Raw genomic sequence first — 24078 nt, forward strand, 5'->3', positions numbered from 1 at the left:
CTTCTCACAAAAGAACTACATCCTGCATTCAATTGCAAAAAATAAAGTTTATTTTTAAATATTTTTTTTTTGCAGCTGAACATGGGATGGAGTTCTTTGATAAACTCTTAAACTTCCAACCATATTAGCAGCAGGTGAATCGGAATCAACGCTTATTTCAGAAAGGTCTCCTTTCAATCTTGTTGCATGGTGCAGCAGTGCCAGCTTTTGATCAATGTATTCCAAAGGTGTGAAAATGCCCTGGGAGATACCATGGTTGTGGCTTTTTAAAAACATCACAGTAGTTGGTTAAGCTCTCCACTATTACTGTTTCATTGCAAATAGACTTTAGCATTTCTAAATGTGGGGGGTGGGGGGGAGATAACATACCGCTAGTCACTTTGAATGGCAACACAGCTTTTAATGGGTAAGAGAAGGTATTAAATCCTTTTCTCATATTCTGTAATTGCTACCTTTGTATAAGAATTCTCAGGTGCAAAGTACTGTGGAGGTTGAGGTAATGACTTGTGCTACCAATGTATTGGCTGTTCAGAACAAAGTTTGATAATTCAAATAAGAAACTGTATAAAATCTTCGTGACTACCATTATATCAATTCTTCCTAAGTCTGGTTCAGCTTTTGTTTATTAATACAGCAATCAATATTTTAGCCCATGGCAAGCATTAATATAGTTGCATGAAAAGCTGGCATATATCAGAATTTGCTAGGTTCCAGGATCAATATAATACAGAGTTTTACACCGCATACAATACCAGTGCTAGCAACTTATGAAACTGTAGCTTTTTTTTTTTTTTTTGAGCAATTGCTTCATGAAAAATCACATTTATTTTTTACTGTGCCTTCTGTTAATGTAGCATTGGGCGTAAAATAGCACATATTACTTGAAACAATATAGTATTTGAATCATTCGTAGTATAGTTACAATGGACCCTAGAGTTGGCACTGAACTCTGGAATTACCTAGTCCAGCCACTGGATTTAAGAGTGTAGATCATTTTTACCCCACCAAGACCTATTTCAAAATTAGTATGAAATGCCCCACCTATGTAATGGCCCACAAGAGAGACCTGATTTCCCTTTGCATACACAGGCATGCTTCACGTGACACAGTAAATTGAATGATGGATTACTGGGAATGTGCTGGTTCCCAGAGCCGAGAACAAACCTTGGCTAAGCTCTTGTACAAAGAAGAGTGAGAATAACCATGATACCCAATGAAGTAATGCGCAGAGTATCCCAATTTAAATTACCGTATTTTTTGCTCTATAAGACTCACTTTTTCCCTCCCAAAAAGTAAGGGGAAATGTGTGTGCGTCTTATGGAGCGAATACAGGCTGCACAGCTATCCCAGAAGCCAGAACAGCAAGAGGGATCGCTGCGCAGCGATCTTGCTTGCTGTTCTGGCTTCTGAGATTCAGAATATTATTTTTTCTTGTTTTCCTCTTCCAAAAACTAGGTGCGTCTTATGGTCTGGTGCGTCTTATAGAGCGAAAAAATTGATATAAATCAATTGATTTCTGTGGGTCTACTCCTGAGTATGATTTAACTGGCTATCACTTTCATGCAGGTTACTAATCTAATCTAGGGTTTTTTTCAGACTGATTCCAAAAAAGTTGAATCTGTGACAAAATGTTTGTACATGAAGTATTTCTGTTCAGGGTTCCAGTGATCCAGCCAACCATGTCCTTTTCCAGGATATTCCATTTCCTGCAGTTTTCTGTTTTGCCCCCATCAGGCAGTTAGCATTTTGTGGCCACTGAGCATGTGCGTTTGTTAAAGAAATGTATAGTTCCACAATCCTTTGGTTGTCTAAATAACACCTTTCCTTACAAACAAAAAAACTCCAAGACAATACAATATCGATTTCAAAAGCATGATACCCTTCCAGTGTATTCATATCAAACATTACTGAAAGTCTAAAAATGGAATTGCCATTGAAACCGAGACTGCGATACATGAAAATATCAGTGGCGTGTCTACACAAATAGTAATCCAAGAACTAGTATTCTTTCCCCTTTTTAAAAATATATAATTTTTATTAAATTTTCTATTTTACAATTTAGAATACACATTTGAACATCCTTAAAATATCAATGACTTCCTTTCTTCTCTTTCCATGGTTCATTTTGCATATCACAAATCCCTGCATATTTTACAAAAACTAAACCATCCAGTACAGTGGTACTTCTAGTTGCGGACATGATCCGTTCCAGAGTGCCGTTCGTACCCCGAAAAGTCTGCAACCAGAGCGGCGCTTCTGCACAAGCGTAGAGCACAATAGAGCGCTTCTGTGCATGTGCAAAGCGCGCAGAACGCTTATGCGCATGTGCAAAGCGCACAGAACACTTCTGTGCACGCACATGTGGCGAAACCCAGAAGTATACACTTCCGGGTTTGTCGCGTTCACAAGCCGAAAAGACGCAACATGAACCTAACGCAGCATGAGGTATGACTGTATTCCATTATTACATCCATCAAAACTTATTTACACTGTTGAATTTATCTTAATGCTGCCAACGTTTTCAAGTGTACACAATTTATCCCCATATATTCAATAAACATTTTCCATTCTTCTCTAAACACGTGTTCTTCTTGTTCTCTTATTCTATAGGTTAAGTCTGCAAGCTGCACATATTCTGTCAGCTTAAGTTGCCATTCTTGTTTAGTTGGGACGAGCGAGGTCCCAACTAAAGCAGTATTTTTCCCCCCTCAGTGTGATTACTTACGCATATATCTCTGAAGAAGGTGCATAGAATTACATGTCTGAAGCATATATTTCCTAAAATTGGAAAGCAAATAATGTAGATGAAACAGCTCCAGTACAGTGAAATGGGAGAAATGTTTGCACTAATGTAGCTGAGATTTTTTTGGTGGCCCGTTGATTTATTTATTACTGCTTCCAGGTGATTTTTACAACTACGTAGCTTGGCATGAAAATGGACCACTTTAAAAAGTATTATATCTATTCTATGCAATCATCTGGCAAACAGAACATCCTTTTTCCTCCTCTTGGCAACCAATATTGCATGATTTTGCCAAATAACTTCAGCTATACTATCTTGTTCTCCAACACATCCTGCAATGGGATATATGCCATCACATTCCACAGTGGTGTCCTGTGTTCACACAAGACAGGGACAAAGTCTCCTGTGTTTATGCAAGAGAATGAACAGAACAAACCTGACCTAAGAATGGCAGCATTCAGAAGCAGTGGGAGAACATTTCAGTCTCCCAGGATGCTACTGCCTACAAAGTTGTTACACTTCAATAAAAAGACATTATAGGGAGACTTCAGTGTGAAGCTGCAATTCACAATTCATTAGCGAATTCTTTTGAATGCAGACTCAGTGGGTGCATGGTTCCTACTAGCGAGAATAGTTGTCCCTTTTTACATTATAAATCAGCATAGCAAGAAAGGTGGGAGTAAGAAAAATAAGAGAGAGATTCAATGGCAATGGAAGAAAATAATACGGATAAGCAAGCAAACGGATCTGAATGTATGATTCCAGTTAATTCACTTGAGGACATATTCACAGGACATACTGACTTCCTCAGTGAGTTGCAGATAAAAACTGAACGGTTCAACACAAAGTTGGAAGTGTTCTGTGTTCAATTCTCATTTTCCACACATTCTGTGATCCTGTGAAAGTGTTTCAAGAAGAGCTCGTGAATACACACTGTACTGTTAATTTGATTGGGCTCTAGCCTACAAATGTTTATGCCACAAGTCTCCTGAGTCTGTGATATGGCTGCCTCTCTGGAGTTAATAATATTATGTTTTTCCTTCTTCCCCCATTACATTAACATTCTGCTTGTTAAATTGAAATCTTAGTATTGCTTTTTGGAAACCATGTGTTTCATTCTCGTCTATTGCTTATCTGCATAAATATCTTGGCAATTATAACTTTAAGGTGCTTTGTTGTAAAGCATATTAACTAATTAGAATTCTCATTGAAATGCGCTATGATGCCTTGTATATATGTAAAATGGATATTGCTCTGTATTTTTAAGACAGCTGTAAAGCATTCAGTTCAGCTCACACGCTGCCAAATTACAATTCTTACAGAAAATAAAATAGTTGGCTTAGAGCCCAGACTTTGCCAATTAATTGTATTAAATGAAAAACTGAAAAATAATTCTTCCTAATCCTCATACAGCAGGTACTTGACACAGTCCACATTGTTTGAAACAAAGCAGTACAGAGTCTCCAGTAGCCTTGTGCCTAGTGTCAGAAATCTTAAATTATATGAAACTCACACAATTCAGTTAAAGTAACTTGCAAAGTATATTTTTGTTGCACAGAACATGAGTGTAAAGAGAAACACAACGCTTATTTCAAATGGTTGCTCTTTCATAACCTCTTCAAACATTAGAATGTAAAGATTGGGGAACTCTCCAGAAAAAAAATACACATTCTGATGTCTTAAAGAAGCACAACTTATCAATTTACAGTGTATCCAAGGAGCTCCAAGACAACGTAATTCGGGCAATATGTTTGCCCTAGGGTTCCTGAACCATATGCCAATTATCCTCTTTTTACTCTAGTCCTATAATTGTGCAGTTTTGTTATAGCAGTTTACGTTTCTTTTGTATGGTTGTTGAAGTGTTTTCAAGTGCTCTGAGTTTTCAATTATAATTATGGTTTTATATGTAGGGGGAAGGGTAGATGTACAGTCGTACCTTGGCTCCGGGATGCCTTGAGAGTCAAATGTTTCGATTCCCGAATGATCGAAAACCGGAAATGAGTGTTCAGGTTTTTGAAATGTTCTTTTGGAAGCCGAGCATCCAATGGGGCTTCCACGGTTTTCTGCAGCCAATCAGAAGCTGGGTTTTAGAAGTCGAATGTTTCGGAAGTCGAACGGACTTCCGGAACAGATTCTGTTCGACTTCTGAGGTACGGCTGTACTGTAATGTCTATGGCAGATGCCCATTGCTGTCGAAACAGGCACAATTGGTAAAAGGTTTTCCCCTAAAGGGGGAATGTAACCTCATCCAGGGTAGGCAACTGACCAGTTTCTCGGACCCAGGAGCTACTCATCCACAGTACCAGGATTAAGTAGCACCAGGGATACCCCACCAATGCTCCTGTCTGGATTCGATCCTGAAAGTTGGATTGGAACCACTGTAATACAGTGTCCCCCCCAATTCCCATATCCTGGAGCCAGTCCAGGATGATACCATACTCAATGGTAACAAATGCCAATGAGAGATCAGGAAGCAGGAACAAGCTTGAACAAAGATAATCCATCAGGGCTACTGAGGTGGACTCAGTTCTGTGGCCAGGCTTGAACCCTGGAGATAAATAATCTGTGTTCTCCAAGAATGCCTGGAGCTGCCGCATCATGTCAAATTAGTTCTAGGGGATGATGACCCTGATTGCTTCACACACCAGCCACCCTCCCCTTCTCCTTACTCTTTGCCCCAACCTACTTACTTTTGGCTTACACTCTTCCTTCCCTAAGGCCCTTCCATCAATTTTTACAAAACCTCCGCAGCTCACCTGCACTACTTATGCCGCCCCTCTCACCCAACCTGCCTCACTGCCACAAGCTCAGCTCGCCCCCCTGCTCTGCTTGCCACCCTGCCTTACTCTCACAACCCACCCACCACTGCCAACCCAACTCTCTCTCCTGCTTCATCCTGCTAGAAGCCCAGCTCACTCACCCGCTTTCCTCCCCCACAACACCTCTTGTTTGCTTGCTTGCCTGCCAGTTTCAGATATTTATAGCAGTAGTAGTAGCAGCAGCAGCAGTACTCTGTTAGTAGCTGCACTCTGGGCGGCCTCCTTAACTCTGGAGCATGTGCACTCCATTACATGTGCACTCTAGGATGACAGAGTGGTACGAATATAGTATACAGAGATAAAGGATTTTGCATGTAGAAAGTCCCAGCTTCAGTTCTCGGAATCTTACGAAAAAGCGAGATGAATGAAGAAAATTTAATCAACCATTTGCGAAAGCTTTATGGAAGCAAATGCTATAGCAGTGATGAATGAGTGGAAAGACAGAGACCTCTTCAACCTTCAACCTCTTAAGTACAGATATTGAGAGAGAATTTGAAGTGACAAAAGTACTGTATGAGATTGTAGATGACTTGGAGTGTTAAGGTTTCAGATACTTAGCTATTATTATACAAGGGGGGAAATCATTGATTGACTTGATTATTGAATTGTTGAAGGTTTTTAGTATTTTGTAAAGCTATGTGCATACAGTGCTTTCCCCCTAGAAAAATAGGTGCCTGTACTCACCATGAAGTTGTTACAGTAAGTGCCACACTTTTTAACAACAACAAAAAGAGGTGCCGGTACTGCGTACCCTTGATTACCCCGGCGTGGGGGCGGGAAGCACTGTGTACATCTATTTGAAAAATTAAATGTTGAGTAAGTGGTCACGGGATTTAAATCCTCTAAACTGGATGGTATGTTCAGTAAAAGTAATTCAACAACAACAACAAAAGACCCCTCCACTTTTGTATATATAATTAGGCTTTTTTGCATCTAGAATGGATAAACATGAGCTTCCACAACCTACTGAAATGACAACAAAAGAATAAATAAATAAATGGATTGCAATCTGTTGAGCTGTAGTCAGATATGGAAATGCAGCTTCATTTGAAGCTTTTAAAATAGAACTTTCCCAACCTGTTTCTTTCCAGTTGTTTTGGAATACAACTCCAGGCTGTGTTGAACTGAAGAGCAAGGTACCTCTCCAACAGCAGGACTGGATATGCCTCAAAACTCCCCAGTTACTTCTCAAAGCCCTACTGCTTTCACTACATTTTGTTGTGTTTGCACTTAACACTAAACCATGGTTTGATGCTACTTGCATGAACAGGAAGGAGCCACCATGGCCAGCATGAAGACATCTACAAAATTTAGTTCTTTCCCCCGCAAAACCTAGCTTGACATTATATACGAACCAGAGATCTTGGTTTAAAACAAACACTGCTTATTTAAATTGTCCGCTTTATAACACATGGTTTTAGTAGGCTTGTTTAGAAATTGACCAGAGTTTGTTTTAAATGAGGATAGCACTAAACTAAACTCGCTACAAAAGTTCTCATGGTTGTACGGAAACAGAGGGGAGATAATAGTGTAACAGCTCATGCACATAGCTCTAAATGATGGTTTGGTGTGTGAAAACCAGGCCACTATATCCACTGTTAAATGCGACTAATTCAGCGAGTTATTTCGTGTTGCAGTTTTTTATGAGGAACAAGATATCTCTGGGTTTTTTTCTTACTTTGTTTTCTCTATTGCTTTTGTTAGTAGCCTGTCTGAAAATTAACGAAGGTGAAAATTGCAATCAATTGTGTTGCAAAGGAGCTGATGTTAATCTGGGAGCATTGTTGATTAATAATGGCACTGCTTTAGAAAGGACACTATTCATTAGAACCACAGTATTTCTAAAAGGTGTTTCAAGAAAACTTATTTTGTCAGAAAAGAAAGAAACATTTTCCAAGGCATTTAGTTTTAAACATATTAACATTCATGGGGTTGTACAAAAATACAGTTTGATAAATCCAAGCCCTTATACATAATAGTATGTGCATACTATTTTCATTGAGTACATATTGTGGAATAATTAAAGTGTTCTGACATGGAGAATATTTCCCCAAGTTCTGCATATTTTGCTTATATACAGGTGATATGCATACTTTCATCTTACATGTCTTTTTTGTGTTGTTATGTATGCTTGTTTCAGTAAAGACTGCCCTTTCACAGCCGTGATGAGCTTACACAGTTAGAATGCATTTATACAATAAGTGGTGCTTCTCTGTCGTTCTTCCATGGTTGAGCTTTCCCACAAAGGTCTCACTGTGCGGTTCGATTATCCATTTAAATACGTTCAGCTTATGCTCAAGAACCAGGAGCATTTTACACAATATTTAAAAACCCTTCTTTGAGTATCTTATGTGGGTACAATTGTGTTGTGTGTGTGAAATCAAAATCAAAGGCGTAAACATGCCAGTTTAGCATTTTAAATTTGCGTTCAGGCTAAAAGTGATTTTGCACTGCAGACGGTTTGGTTTAAGACCTATTGCTGCTCACCTGTGGGATATAATTCCGAAAAAGAAGCAAAGTGAAGCCTACTCTAATCTCTTCCACCATTTTTCAGCTGTACCTTTCCAAAGGCACTGTAGTGGGAGATGAAAGAAAGTTGGATGTGCCCCACTGCCGCACACCATGAGCTTTCCTGAGCAGCCTATTGGAGCAACCCATTCTCTGCAGAGACTGGATAGTTTAAACCAGTTTGTTTAAATTCTGGTTTCTGGTGTGCCTCCTGTACTCACCAAGTTCTTACGATTTCTAGATTTAGACCACAGATGGAGAACTTGCAGCCTTCCGTGATATATAGGCTAACTCTAGGATATTGTAGTCAAAAAATATTCAGAAAAGGACAAAATGATCAAGGGGATGCAGCAATGAGGAAAGGCTGCAGATTTGGGGACTTTTTAGTTTGGAGGAAAGGTGAACGTTATGGAAGTTTATAAAGGGCTGATCATTGCAGCTTCTCCCTCCCCCCCAACCTCTCAGCTGTTAGTTTCCATTGCGCAACGCAAGTGAGGAAAGGATACCGTGATTCATTTTTCCACCTCCGTTGCTTTTCTGTAACATTTGTACCAGCCCTCATGTTAACGCTTATTAGAAAGAATGCTATTAATAATTAGTAATAATTAGGCGGTTCTTGGAAAAGTCATCAGGTCAACATGGTAAGAACAATTTCTCAATTTGCAGCCCTGCCCCTCTGCATGTCTATTCAGAATCCAGAGCTACTAAGCTTATTAAGTAGTATGTGTATTTAAGATTACAGAATAGACTAAAAGTAGGATGGCAGAGTTTGAGTTTTTCTGTTTATTGCTATAGCACACAACTATGGATTTTGGGAAGCATCCTGGGAAGAAAGGTACAGTATGTTTGCATAATTAATACAGGAAGCCATCCATGTGGCTCAAAGCTCATCATGCTTTTTCTCTGAGAGGCGGTGGTCTTGTGGACTGGCAGGGGCAGACATTCCCTGCCTGTTTCTCTGTGCTCTGTTTCTGTGCTCTATAGCCACAGAATCAACCCTGTGTAACTAGCTATCTAGGTGTGCTGTTTCAAGTAGTGTGAGGGGTTCTCGCAAAGTACAGTATATCATAGACTGTATCATTGATGGTCTGTGATACACTTTGTGGGCATCTTTTGTGCCAACTTCTAAATGCCTGCTGGAAACTTTTCTTTTCTGTCAGTCCTTCCACAATGGTTTAATGATATTTGTTTTTAAAGTTTTATGCTTTGCTTGCATGTTTTTTTACGTTTTTATTGCTGTAAACTGGTTTGAACTATTTTTACGCTGTAGCAGTATATAACCACTTCTTTTTATAAATAAATAATAAACAGGATACAATTTAGATAATGTTATATATATAAAGTTGTGTGTGGGTTTTTTAAAAGGTGGTACCGTAGGATTCTTGTTGCCTGTGATGAATATGTTTTATTTTCTCACTTCTTTGCCTTCTTTGGGTGTAGGAGAAGAGGCTGTGATAAGGTATTAAGAGGCAGTGATAAGCTTTCCCCTAGGAAGGCTTTCCATTGATATTGTGTAGGCATAGTTGTGAAGCTCTCAATGCCTTATTTGAGCTGTACCTTGATTAGCATCAAGGTGAAAGTCGCTCCCCTTGCTCTTTAGAAATTATTGCTACTATGCAGCCTAACACAAGTAGAGCCATTATTGTGGTATTTACCTATTGGGCTAAAAGACTAGCTTAAGCAAATGACATGTATTTGATCTGACTAACTTCCTGCCTTCCATGCTGGGTGATTGATATAGAAATGCCTGCCAGGTGTCTTAAGCTGAAATCTTAGGCACATTTAACTGGGATAAAGTCCGACTGAATTTCAATGGTGTTTATTTCTCAGTAGACGCAAATGGGACTGCGCTGTACAAAATGTATTTAGCTACTTCTATAAAATTGGGGAAAACATGAATTATACTTACTGAACATTTTTCATTTTGTGTATTTTATTTTTTCCCTCCTAGGATGAATAAAAGATACTTACAGAAAGCCACAAAAGGAAAACTGCTAATAATAATATTTGTTGTAACACTGTGGGGCAGAATAGCATCTGGGGCAAACCACCACAAAGGTAAGAAATTGCACTGTATGGTACAAATATGGCACCTATCTGCAAACTCCTTGCTTCAAGGTGATAACAGTTTAATGGTATTATTATTATTATTTAAATCATGTGATTTTTCTTTGTTCATTGGCTCCTGTGGGTTGTTGTTTTTTGTCAATGTGTTGACAAATCAGTGTTAAGTAATGTTTTCTTTAAGTAATGTTACCTTAGTTTCCTACTGTTGTGTCCTGAAATAATTTTATGTTATGCCTTTTTAATAACTTTCTTTTTTTAATCACCATAATTTTGTTTTTCTTATCTGAAGATGGTAAACTTGAAAAATTGAGCAAGCTTATAATAAAGCTGTTTCTCCCATAAAAAAACGTTCATCAAAGAGTACATAGAAATACTGTAAATGAGTTCATGAAATGAGCCTCGTAAAAAACCATCTTGAGTAACACGTGGGCTGCTGTAGCAGTCCAATTATCCATGCCAATGAACTCTGAAGAGACATTGTGTGCGTGCTGAATAGTCGTGTCTCCATTCTCAATAAGACCTCTGAGTGTTCTTCTCTGGTGTCTACAGAAATAGGGCTTCTCCCTTATTGCAGTGTACTCTTTCAGTTGTCACTATAGAATTATGCTTACAGTTCTGACAGCTTTTAGCATCTTGAAAGTAATACCCTTTTTTATTTTTACTTTTATGACTAGGAACTCTTCTCCAGGGAACAATATTCGTTGATTTATGGATTAATAGGAAACAGCTCTCTTGTTATACCTAATCAAAAACACCTTGAGATGCTAGTAATAGTTTTTGCTCTACAATACAGTCCTAAAGTATATTTCTCATAAAGGCGCCTGTGTACATTCTCAGGATTCAAGCTTTGAAAATTTGGCTGTGGTTTAATTAAAGTTATGGAGAATGAAAGGGGAAGGGAAGATTTGGAATTAGTAAGGATTTAGCATCAGTAAGGACCAAAATAAGAACAAAAAAACCCCATGGAAAATCCATAACCAGATCTCACGTTTCTTCCCCTTTAAAAGCAACTACTGAAGTGTGGGGATAAATGTGGATAAAGGTTGCAGTACTGGGAAACGTTTTATGTTTTCTTCCACCCACCCCACATCAGTTTTCCTTATTTAATTAGCAGCTCTTGAAGCTACTGTTTGACCCACTGCAGAAGACATATATGGCTTCCATATCATGTCACTGCCTTCTTCCCAGCTCAGCAGATTAGAGGTGAAACCACACCAACCAATTTGAGAGAAGGATTTGATTGCTTGCATACATACTGTATACATGCCCTTGGCTGGTGCACTCTCATACTCTGAACTTGACTTGTTGAACACATTTCAAATGAGTTGGCTACCATTGTAGGAAGACCTGCAAAGGAATAGGTACGTCTTCGATTTATTTGAAAAGCTGCAGTTGTGATTGAAAGTCAGAAGCCAACCTATGCACAGGTCAGTATGCATTATGTCTGCATACCATAATGTGACTGGCTCAGCACATAGCAGCATGACTGAAAGCCAGCAATGGCTGACGAAAATCCATAGTTGCCACAGAATCAAACAAGTTGTAAGAAAAACAAGACTATGAAGAAATTATTCCTACAATCCTGCATTAAGACTTTAACACAGCCAAAACTATGGATTAAAAAAACCTCTGGCTTCCAGAGGCTTCAAATACTTTCCATGGCAATGGTCAGCAACAGGCACCCAGTTGTCAGTCATGTGGGCCACTTATATTAATTTTTGCTATGTGGTTAAGGAAAGCAAAAGGCCTTATTTTACTTACAAGGCAGCCTCATGTTGTGATAAATACTATTATAATAGCATTGCTTCAGATACTGCTTTTCTGAACAAACCATGTTGGACTATACTGTTTTGTTAATAATGCTTGAGAACTTCACAACTGTGCTGAGTGTCTACAATTTCTTAAAAGTATAAAATATATATTCTCTGTTACAGCTCTAACCACGTAATATATTATAGGGACTTACAAACTGAAGTTACAGCTGTTGGGGGGGTGGCCATATTGTTGACTTGATAGCAGTTAATGTACATAGCTGCTATATAGCCTCACAGCATCCAGCTGTCTTAACAATGCTTTTATCAACAAGGATATTTAAAGAAAATGCTCGTTTATTCTTATGTCCTTTTCTCATTTATGCACTACAGGGGCTGGAATTGGGGTTTATAGCACTGCTGCTGTCTCTGGCCGCAGACCCTGCTTCTTGGCACACTGAGGGGGGGAAAGGTCAGGGTAAACTGTGCAGTCCAGTATTGAACTCAGCAGCACCTGACACAGAGCTGAATTAATCACATTCATACTGAAAAATTGGAACAGTTTTATTGTGTTCCCTTGCATGGCTGCTGTTTCATTTCACCCAAAATGTCATTTCATCCAAAGCCCAAACCTAGGGTATTCAAACAGCTGTCATCTCAAATGTGCAATAGTGATCTGCTGTCTGGTCTACATCACAGTGTTCCAATGGTGCCCTGCTGATTTCATCTTCTATATTCTCTCAGATTCTGTTATCTTTGCTCTTCGTATACCTGGCAGATGTTCTGGGGCTAGCCATGTAATTAAGTATCCAAAAGTTTCCTTCTTCCAGATGCCTTATTTTCCTCAGTAGTCATCCCTTAGAAATGCAAAAGCAACCTTCAGCCTTGTCAATGCCTAATACTTGGACTTACTACTTTTTGTTTTTTTCTGAAACTTCTACTGCTAATGGTTCCCATTTTCATAATGCCTCAGAAGGAAATGTTTTCTGTTGCTAATTTACTTCTTTGGCAATGAGAAGTTTTCAAAAAAAACCCCGGCAAGATTGTCAGTTTCACTAAAGACTTGCTTCATAGCTCAGTTGGTTAGAGTTTGGTGCAGATAACACCAAGGTTACAGGTTTGATCCCTGTTTGGGACAGCTGCATATTCCTGCATTTTGTAGGGGCTGCCTCCCAACTCTTATGATTCTATGATTCTGTTAGGCAGTTTGTGGGAAGGATCTGTCAGGCCTACCAAGGCTTTTTAGATCCGTCAGCTAAGGGTGAAGACTCAGAGTTGGATCCCTTCTGGACATAGCTGTTAACCTTCCCTTTTTTTGCGGGAAATTCCCTTATTCCAGCGCCGTTTCCCGCTGCTATCCCGGATTGTTAGATATCCCGTAGACTGTCCCTGGGACAGGTGAGGCTGCTGATCCCTTATTTTCGAGGCTGCTGTTCCCTTATTTTCAAATCAGAAAGTTGACAGCTATGCGTCTGGAAATGCAGCAAAAAAGAACACCAGACATGTATGTATGTACGTCAATCAACACATGGCATGTCAAGATTGCCCACTTTGCTTGCTTTTCAGTCTGCCTACCTGCATTTTCTTTACTGGTGCTACTGCTATCTCCTCATTTGGTGTGAGAAAAATCCAGGGGGAGGGAGTGCTTCCTCTTGAAGCAGGAAGAGAATGTATCTCTCTGACTGAGTAGATTGTCATAAGACGAAGGTTCTTGAGAGCAGAAGCAGTAAGACCTACAAGGCCTACATAATCACTCAAGCTGCTAACTGTTAACAGCAAACTGCTAAGTCACTGTGACTCGCGACTCATCTTGAGTGATGACTCATTTTCCCTATACAGTGGTGCCCCGCAAGACGAATGCCTCACAAGACGAAAAACTCGCTAGACGAAAGGGTTTTGCGGTTTTTGAGCTGCTTCGCAAGACGAATTTCCCTATGGGCTTGCTTCGCAAGACGAAAATGTCTTGCAAGTTTGTTTCCTTTTTCTTAACATCGTTAATACAGTTGCGACTTGACTTCGAGGAGCAACTCATAGAACGCGGTGTGGTAGCCTTTTTTGAGTTTTTTTGTGATTTTTGAAGCTTTTCCAAAACTTTTCCGACACCGTGCTTCGCAAGACGAAAAATTCGCTAGACGAAAAAACTCGCGGAACGAATTAATTTCGTCTTGCGAGGCACCACTGTAAAGGTAGTCAGACTCTCTGTGGGCCTCAGTCTGTGTGTCTCAGCCAGTGTGTGTGTTGTGTTGTTGCAGACAAAGTGGCTCCAGGACTAGTAAATAAGTAACTAAGACTGTGCCTCTGTGTATGCTCTTTAACTATGCTGTTTATGAACAACTTTGTTTTCTCAAGTAAAAGTTTTATTCTGTTTATGAAGAAAACGCTGCGTTGATTAATTTACTGCTGCGCGACACAGATTGCCTGCTCTTTCCATCCACAAAATGTAGCAGAGGGGTGGGTGGGTGGAAACCCATCCCATCTTAATTTGAAAGGTGGGGTGCCACATTTGGTGGTGGGGTGCTTTGTTAACTTTTATTAGTTGGAGAGAGAGAAGAAAGTGGCTGTGGAAGGCAACAGGCAGGAAAGGCATTTGAATTGCTAGTAGGTCCATTTCTCTTTTCAGCCGAGAAGTCAAAAACACAAAGTGGCTACATAGCACACTAAGTCGTTTGTCTTCCACGTGCTGTTAGCAATGCCTATAGGTGTGCTACTGCTTTTGTTTAAATGGTGCAATTTACGTTTAGGCACCGTAGGCAAGACACCACTATGGGTGGCTATCAGGCTTACTTCAGAGAAATAACCAGGACCACAGACTCAACAGGTGTGAATGGCCTGTTTGATTGTTGAGTAACAATATAATAATTAGCTCAAATAACAAACAACTGTTATGATGATCACGACAATAATGATTATGCATTCTCAGAGCCAAATCATGTTTCTAAAGGCAAACATAATAGTTGCAGGACATAAATCTTGCTAAAGATCATGGATGTCACTAAAACCAACAATTTTTTACCTCAGAATTCAAGCATTGGCTCCCTTCTGGCTTATAACTTCAGCCTAATAAGTATACAGTATTGACATTTAGGTCAGCCAGTATGTTTTCTGTTCCTATGTATGGCTTTCAAGGAAATACACACTTAAGGGTAGCTTGACTGGTGGCAAATGGGAGAGATAAAAAATAACCATAAATTTGCTCTTGACTATCAGCAATTCCCAAAGCGCTGTAGCATTTTCTCAGCACAGCTATTTGAGTGACTACAGACTTCTTTTCCTTTTTTAAAAAAGCATTGCTTCACAGTTGAAGGTTACAGCAGCCCTACTTTTAAATTACATCAAGGCTGTGATGCAGAGGAAACAAAGTTGAAGCTTGTGTCATTAGTGTTATAGTATTACAGCTAATCTTATACCCCATATGACCTTTTGGGTCTTGCCCTGTGTGAAGAAATGTATATTCTACCTACCCCACATTGACAGAATATGTATCTCCCACAGTGTACATATACATCTCTTTCCTTGCATGAGACCTAGAAATGGAAGAAGAAAGTACAGATGTCTTGTGCTTTCCTTCTTGCTGCTTCCTTTGAATATCTGAAGCAGAAGAAACCGTACAAAGTTTTTCTTTTCTACCTCTCACACTCTTGCCCTTTTGCTGTGTATTCTGTTTGCTTTTTCTGGGCCAAGAGAGGCATGAAATAGGTCAGCTTCAGCACTGGATAATAATTGAATATTATAAAAATGGCAGAATGGCACAAAGACTGTTGGACCACATTGCATTTAATTCTTTCAGGGTTTTCCGTTTCTGGCCTATATACTTAAGCAAAGGATGTTTTAACATCCAGAGGCGAAAGCTGCCGAGCTAGAGTTTATTGACACTGCCTTTCTTGGTTTAGCAACACTGTCTCTCTTGGTTTGATAAAAAAAATGGATCCATCAATTCACAGTTCAAATTGGGCACCAGCCCCAAAAAGGGGTGTGCATACCTGTGCTTATTCACAGCCATGTTTATTAGTTCCTTGGTAGATTCAGCTAATTTATCTGTGTATGTTATCTCTGCTGTCAGAGTATTTTCTATTACCTTTTAATCTCACCTTATGAAATAGATATCTCCTCCCCCACTGGACATTTGTGAATTTGTACTGTTTGTTAAAGAGAAGGATACCTGTGTGGATAAGCAAAATAGGTGCTTACTTAACAGAGAGAATTCACCAAACTCTTGAGAGGGAGCATCCTGCAAGCTTGCCCTAGGATAATCAGATTTTTGAAAATCACCCAAAATTTAAGAGCCTAAGGATACACATCTTTAAATGTGCCTGTCAGAAGTATCTCTGTTAACGCCTTCTTTCTATAAAGTTGTGTCATGTATGATGACATGCAGAGAGGCAGGAACTGAGAGAGATGAGATTATGAAGATGGAAGGAGAACAGTCTGAATTAGTTCCACAATAAGGAGCTTTTTCATTCAGGGGGAAAACAAAAACCCTCATTTGTTTTCTAAGAATTCTTTTCTGGCTAATAATGTTATGTGAACTGATGGTGCTGCATGCATCTTCCTGACTGAGGATGTAGAAATGGTAGTTCCTAATACAAGCCATGGTGGACACCGCTTGGAAATTGAAATTCACCACTCCCCAGACTAACCCACCTGGGAGCAAGAAACGTGTGTGTGTGTGTGTGTGTGTGTGTGTCTGGGAAACAATAACCACTGAAAAGCCATATTGGCAATTAAGCAGCATATAAATAACTAATAAATCATTGGAAAGTATAATTATCAAGAGAGCTGACTGAAAAGGTACCAAACAAAAAGCTGCCTTGGTTGGATGTACTGATCATGTAGTTTATAGCAATCGGCAAGAGGAAGAGGTTTGACCTAGTAAATAAATAATTGTATATAAGCCCCCCAACTTTCCTAAGATGCAAAATAACTTGTTTGCTAGCTAGCTAGCTAGCCAGCTGGGGAATAACAAAGAAAGGATAGAGATCCCTGCCCCTTCTCCAGCAAACCAGTATTTCTGTACTGCATAATAGCTCCACCAACCTGCTTGCTTGCTTGTATGCACTTCTCTGTTCCCTCTACCTATCATGTAAGCAGGAAAATATGAAGAGCCTTCCCTGCTGGATCAATGCAAAGACCTATCTAGTTCAGAAGACCCGAGATCAACACTGCGATTCCCAGCAACTGGTATTCAGAGGCGTACCTCTTGCAACAGTGAACACAGCCATCACGACAGCCTTGCGTTTCAGTAAAGCACTGCATTAAAAGCATTTGCACATATGCATACAAAGCACCTGCTGTTCATGCCTGGACTGCTGAGCGCCGGCTGCACATGGACAGAATTTCACAGCATCTCATTTTACATTCTGAGCCTGGGAAGAACTTTTGGAGAAAGCGCCTGTCAGGGAACTGCCAGCGGCTCAAAGGGGGGAGATAGAAGGGCAGTTGTGTTACAGGGAGCCTCCGAAAATCTTGTGAAGCAGTTCCTCTTCCGGCGAGGAAGAAAGCCCCACCTCCAGTGGAGAAGAGGTGCAAGGACCAGAGGATGCTAGGAAGAGCCTTAACACTGAGCCTAAGCAAGCCGGAGAGGAAGGAGGCACGCCCCCGCCATCACCCATCCTTCGCAGTAGTCTGAGGCGCAGGGAGGAGCGGAAAAGGCTGGGGGTGATGAGACTTTTATGTTGCGGGAGGTACAAAAACAGACCACTCCCGGATTCTGCTAGCGATTGAGCCAGACATGAACTTATGACGCTCTTCGCTGTAAATAGTTTGCACCAAAGTAAAGCCTGTAAAAGACAGGTGGGAGTCTTGCCTGGTTACTCTTGAGCAACCGCAACAGCACCTGACAGCGCCATTCATAATATATCAGAGCATTTACAAGCTGGGCAAGTTTGTTATCCAAAGCAGCTAATTTCAAACTTTGGGGACATCAGCTGAGGAGGACATCTATACAGTGGTGCCTCGGGTTAAGTACTTAATTCGTTCCGGAGGTCTGTTCTTAACCTGAAACTGTTCTTAACCTGAAGCACCACTTTAGCTAATGGGGCCTCCTGCTGCTGCCACCGCACCGCCGGAGCACAATTTCTGTTCTCATCCTGAAGCAAAGTTCTTAACCCGATGTACTACTTCTGGGTTAGCGGAGTCTGTAACCTGAAGCGTATGTAACCCAAGGTACCACTGTATCCTGTATTGTATGGAAGATATAAGTGCTTTAAGGAACACAGCTTCCATCACAGTAAGAGGCACTAGTTCTGTCACAGTGTGGCAAGTTGTTACACATCAGGATATAACTGTATTTCATGTTAGAAAGAAGTTCCATATTTTCAGTCGAGTTTTAGGAACCTTTTAAAACAGAGCTCTTGGGGTTAGGATAGAACCTATCCACAAACAAAACCCATAATAGCAGGAGGCTGTTTGGTGCCTTCTGCAAGCATATACAGTGTGTGTGTGTGTGTGTGTGTGTGTGTGTGTGTGTGTGTGTGTGTGTTCAACCATAACCTGTCTCCCTGCTCAGGCCACTTTAGTTCTTTGACTTTATTTAGGTATGCTATTGATTCATCAGGCCTATGACTTAAGAGACTCAGTATTTATATGGGATCGATAATACGGAGGGAAGGTGATACCAAGGGAGATCGCTTTAAAAGAGAGGATTTCACAAGACTAGTGGTGTGTCTTGTTAGCCCCCTTTCCTCCCCTGAAGGTCTGAGTAGAGCTATTCCCCTGACTATGCTCATCAAACAGCTTTGCCTGAGGCCTGCTGAATGAAGTTGAACTTTAAAAATTAAGACTTTTCCCCCCAGTGAGCAAGCTGAGGTGTAGGATAGCCTACGAAGCTTTTTCAAAACTCTGTTGAGTTAGGCAAGTCTTCTGAAATGTCTGAAATTATGCAGAAACAGCTGAAAAGTAAAATATTAAAAATGAGCGCAGTATTTATAAGGGGGTTGTTTATACTTTGTAGGAGGTGTATTTAAATATGGAGAGGGAGGGTTATTCTAGTTTAATTGAGGGCTTATAAACACTTCTAATTTTCCTGTGCTTTCCAAGCACAGGTTTGAGAGGTCTTTTGTCTCACCGTTTCCCCCAGGAAAATGTGCTGTTTACCACTGAATCAGAACAAATGTCAATTGGATTTTCTGCAGATAGACTTGTGTTCCAACTCAGCGGTAAAAGAATGGATGAGCCCTGACCACACTTGCTTTACACCATTTCCAAAAATGCAGTTGCAGCTACTTTAAGTGAGGGCATCCATACTTTTAAAGATTACAGGAGTGAAAGAGATGACCAGACAAATCATGCAGTTGTACACATATAACAGATCAACTTAAACTCGATCTGAAACCACAAGTAAGAGGCGAATGGAGTTTATTTACTAATAATTAAATTTCTTGGATCCCAGTAGCTATTACTTGGTGTGCATCCTACAAAAAATATTTAAACAAAGCAAGAACAATAAGAAACATGGAAATGTTACATTTCATCTCGGTCAATTGAAATGCTACATTTCATCTCAATCAAGCGTGTCTGCAAGTATTGGATAAGTGCCTGGAGGCAGCAAAGGGCCAATAAGGGCCAATAAACAAAATGGAGGCACTGTTGATAGGTGTTTTCTGTGGCAACCTGTTCTGGATCAGATTGCACTCCTTTAGAAGGAACAGCTAGCGGAGGGAAAGAATATTTCTTTGTACTTAAGTCTAAGGGCTCATGCTGCCTTTCACTACTTTTTTTTATTTTTTCGAAGAGGGTGCAGATATGCAAATATGCAGGAAGTGGGCTTCATGTTCACATGTCTCTAGAGCTTTGAGGAAGTCTTCGCCCAGATTAAATTCAGCTTATCTCCACTATCATTTGCTACTGAGCTGTTGCCATTATGTTCCTATGACACGGAGCCCATTGAAGCCTAGTTCGCTCTAATAGCCTCTGGACAGGACTTGGTTGTAAACACGGATGAGAAGTGTTATATTTCGCTTTAAATTTAATTTTCTGATCAATATTGAAAGAGTGATTAATATGAGCATATGCAACATGTTTATGATGGTTTAGTGCCTGATGTTAATCTGATGTGATTCTCTGTTTGGCCTATACACTCCCGTGGATGATTCCAACAAATTTAATTGTGGTGTTATATTTTTCATGCAAGGACTGTGTTAACTGAATTTTGACACAGGCTGATGTTAGAAAGTGTTCCTGCTTAATGCTCAAAAATTACCATGTAAACTGAGGTGGTACAGTCCTCCATATGAGGACTGCATCAAGCATTTCTAATTTTCAATAGGCTTGTCTCTCATGTTTTTACTTGAAATGTGCCTCAGTTCAGTGTAGATATTAGTTTTTTGTAATACAAAGCTGAGCGATGATCCAGAATGATATACTTCTGTTGTATTTGTATTCGATGATATCTGCTGTTTACATTTAGGCAATTGAAAACAACAACACATAAAATATGATCCATACTGCCAATAAAATAATGTGGTTTGTCCCATAAAGCCACAGCCTGTCTGCTGGAGTACTAATGAAAATACAAACTATTTCTGCCAGTTTATTTTCAACACTCCTTCAAACCTGAAGGTGGCTTCTTCTTGCTGAGCTCAGACTTTGATGGGCACATGGCCCATCAAGAGAGAGAGAGAGAGAAAACAATGAACATTGTATGTGGTAAGCATTACTTTTATGTCTCGGTGAGATTTGCAACTTTCACCATTTACATTTCATTTGAAACGGAATCAGACTATTGGTCCACCTAACTCACAAATGTCCACACCGCCTGGCTGTGGCTTTGCACACTTTCTGCCAACCCTACCTGGAGATGTATGGGATTAAACTTGGGACCTTTTCCATGGAAAGCAGAGATGTTCTACTACTAAATTATGGGCTCCCACCCCACACCCTGTAGCAGCCTCCCCCAACCTACTGCCTATGAGGCATCAGGGAATCCAATCTCCGCCCCCCCCCCCGCCATGGTAGGCTGCCAGGAAGAGATAGACAAGGAAAGCTCTTAACAATATCTTTTATTCAATATTCACAGAGAGAGGCTTAGAAATGCAACCTCTTGGAGCAATGGCGTTGCTCCAAGTAATCTACACCCCTTCTCTCCTCAACATCAGCAGCAGCACCCACCTTATGGTGGCCACTTAGAGCCACTTGCCTCCGAGCCCTTTGCTCTCCTACTTTCAATGCTTGCCAGGTTCTTAGAGAAGGGAGGTCTGGAATGCTTTCTAGTGATAATGTGTCAGCCAGCTGCTCCAGCTCTGCTTCCCCCTCCTCCTTTCCCATCATTTCCCAACTTTGCCCCCCATCTACCTCTGAGCCGTGACCTTCCGCAAACCACTGCTTATAAATCTATACCATCTTCCTCTTCTCTGGAAGGTTCAGGAGAGGGAGGCAGTCTCCATCTTTCCTCCTCTGTCCAGTCCCTGACACTGCCCTTCCAATGTTTTGGCCTACAATTCACTAGGTTTGGGAAGTCAGCGCCATATGAATTCCGTTGATTTTAAATGTGTGAGTGCATGTTTCTTCTCGCAGAATGATGCCCCATCTTTGGAGCACCTTTCATTGGCAGATTTGTGAGGTACCTGTATTATTTTCATTGCAGCGATACCTTTATTACTCACCAAAGTGGTCATTATTCTCTTCTAAGACAATACCTTTTTTGTTTTTTGTTTTAGTATTTATTGACTACTGATTATTGCTGCTGCTTGTCCTTGTTTTATTTATGTTTTTTTTAAAATGTAATGTTTTGATTTTCTCATGTATGTAGGTTGGTTGTTTTATAATTATATGTTGCTTTTGAGACTATTGGTCAAAATTCATAAGTGAAACAAATCCATTTTAAGGTTTCTAGGTGAGGCAAAAAATTAAGATATTCATACTAAAGGAGATTTGAAAATTAAGTATTTTGACAAATGCGTTTTGGAAGAGACATCCACATTTGCTATAAACGTTGATGCTATTTTTGGATTCCCAGGGCTCACATTATTTATACTGCCCAGCAAATTATGATTTGTAACCTCCACCATGAAAGGTAGCCATAACCCTTAAAAGGAGAAGTGACAGGATTCTGCCAGCAACATTTACTGACCAATACTGAAAGTGTGTGTGAATGAAATTATCTTTGCTAAGCCAAAATGGATAAAATCAGATGGCTGAAAATGCTGGTCCAAAAGATTCTACATGAAGTGCTCCGTCTGGTTGATTGATTTTTTTCCTAAAGTTTAGGTGCCCAGATGAATCTGAGCCAGCTATTTCTATTAATCCAGTGCATTTCCCTCCTTACCACTTAACTGAGATAACTGACCACAAAGTCAAGTTCTGCATATTTTTGGTGCACGTTGGATATCTCAATCTTTTCTGTTGACCGTTAGGGAGCTTTCTTCCTGAGAATGCAATTACAATACAGTTATCCTTGATTTTTTGCCAAGGGGGCAAAAGTCTTTGTGTGCAGATGGCAGTAACTGGTGGTTGGCAGCGAAGATGATGAATGAGATTTATTCCTGGCACAGTGCAGCAGGTTTGGCAACATCACCATGGCAAACTATTCATTAGCTGGTTGTTTTTCTTCTTCTAAAGGTTGAAAAGGCACTTTTTTCTGCAGTGTGTTGTCATAAGAACTCTCTTTGCCATCCTTCAGCCACCTGGACTAAGTAGGCTAATTGTGTTGCAGAGGCAGCTCTTCCAGCCTCAACATCTTCGAGTTTAACACATACCAAGACCCACTTTGGGGCTTCTAAAACTGCTTTCCGTTAATATACCAGGCGGTATTTGTAGAGGCATTGGGTGCCTGCAGTTAGAAATATGCATATTTGCTAAATCTTCCCATTGCCACACTTCTAACCCTGTTGGAGCAATGCTGTGAAAATTCATATAGCACAAAAGCAACCCCCCATGTTACCGTTATGTGGTATTGTTGCCTATTTATTGTTTCAGCACTTAGCCAAAAAATGCCTTCCTACTTATGCAGCCTTGCTTGCAAGCTGCAAAAGTGGGGTGGCATTTTCAGGGTTTTGAGGTGAGGGTGGAGGAAGGTAAATACTTAAAATAGTTATAGCTGGGAAAATGGGGCTTTTGTGAACACAAGTGGTGGCTGTGGCTCTCCCCCCTTCACTTTTTAAAGTTAGTTGCTCTAGTATCAGAAGCAGTGATGGAGCTATGATCAGCAGCCTTGCGGACTGCCATATCCCTGCACGATGCCTCTGATTCATCATAATGTAGCATTATTTTAGTGATATTGGGATGAAGAGAAGATGGTGACCGCTGTCTTTTCTTCCCTCAATGCTAATAGAATGACAAAAAAAAAAGGATTGGTGAAGCTTTGAAAAGCATCTATGTAAAACAATTTATGATAATAGTTTTTCTTTTAATCTGTAAGTTGCCTTTTCTGCCAAGCAATTAACAAAATAAAAGTAATTTCTTTTAAAATGTGCTGAATCTTGTATATCTATATCTATCTATCTATTATCTATCTATCTATCTATCTATCTATCTATCTATCTATCTATCTATCTATCATCTATCTATCTATCATCTATCTATCTATCTGTCTATCATCTATCTATGAGAAATGGAAGCTGTCTTTATATGTGAAATATACTTATTGAGGTGGCTGTTCCATGGAAGCATTGTACAACATCTTGCTGCATGAATCAGAGTTATCACATGAAGATTTACTGTACCATTTGAAGTGACCCCTAGAAGCTGCTTGCTGTGTTGTTGGATTTTCTCCACTCAGTCGTAGAAATCCATATGGTAGACTGCTCACATTTTACATCTATTTTTCATGCATAATGGGGTAGGCACAAAAGCCTGGAATGCTAGAGACTGTTTGAAGTGGCTTCTGTACAAGATCCATAAGCTCTAAGGCCTCGTTCCCATTCCTCAACTAGCATTGATTGCTCCCCCTGCCCCAAATATATTCCAAACCCACTTTTTAAATGTTCAGTTTTGTTCTCAGATGGGGGCATACCTCTGCACACATTAACTGCAGTTTTGCCAGTACAACCAAGTCTTGAAGCTGGCAAGGCAACATTAGCCACAACCACACCAGAAATGGTAAGAAAGCTTCAGAAGAAGGAGCACAACAAACCACATTTTATGGTGAGCTTTGAAGAACAAAATGATGAAGTGCATCCAGTCATTTTGACAGAACTCCAGAGTTTGCTCATGGATGATCCCATTACCCCACATTTTTTGGGGTGGGGATCAGGAT

At 40.1% G+C, this 24078-nt stretch overlaps 1 protein-coding gene across 4 annotated transcripts in view; it reads left to right on the forward strand.

The window, feature by feature from the left end:
* TAFA2 (TAFA chemokine like family member 2) overlaps positions 1-24078 on the forward strand; it is a 151455-nt gene that overhangs the window by 93281 nt on the left and 34096 nt on the right. For all 4 annotated transcript variants that reach the window (XR_014516625.1, XR_014516626.1, XM_083463870.1 and 1 more), the window contains exon 2: positions 10022-10128. Coding sequence is in view for 2 of the 4 variants with exons in the window: in XM_083463869.1 (XP_083319995.1) it covers positions 10022-10128 (107 nt within the window). In the remaining 2 variants the exon portion in view is untranslated. The remainder of the gene's footprint in view (positions 1-10021; positions 10129-24078) is intronic.

This window comes from Podarcis liolepis (genome assembly GCF_965112155.1).
Source record: "Podarcis liolepis genome assembly, chromosome: 10".
Taxonomy (NCBI): Eukaryota; Metazoa; Chordata; class Lepidosauria; order Squamata; family Lacertidae; genus Podarcis; species Podarcis liolepis.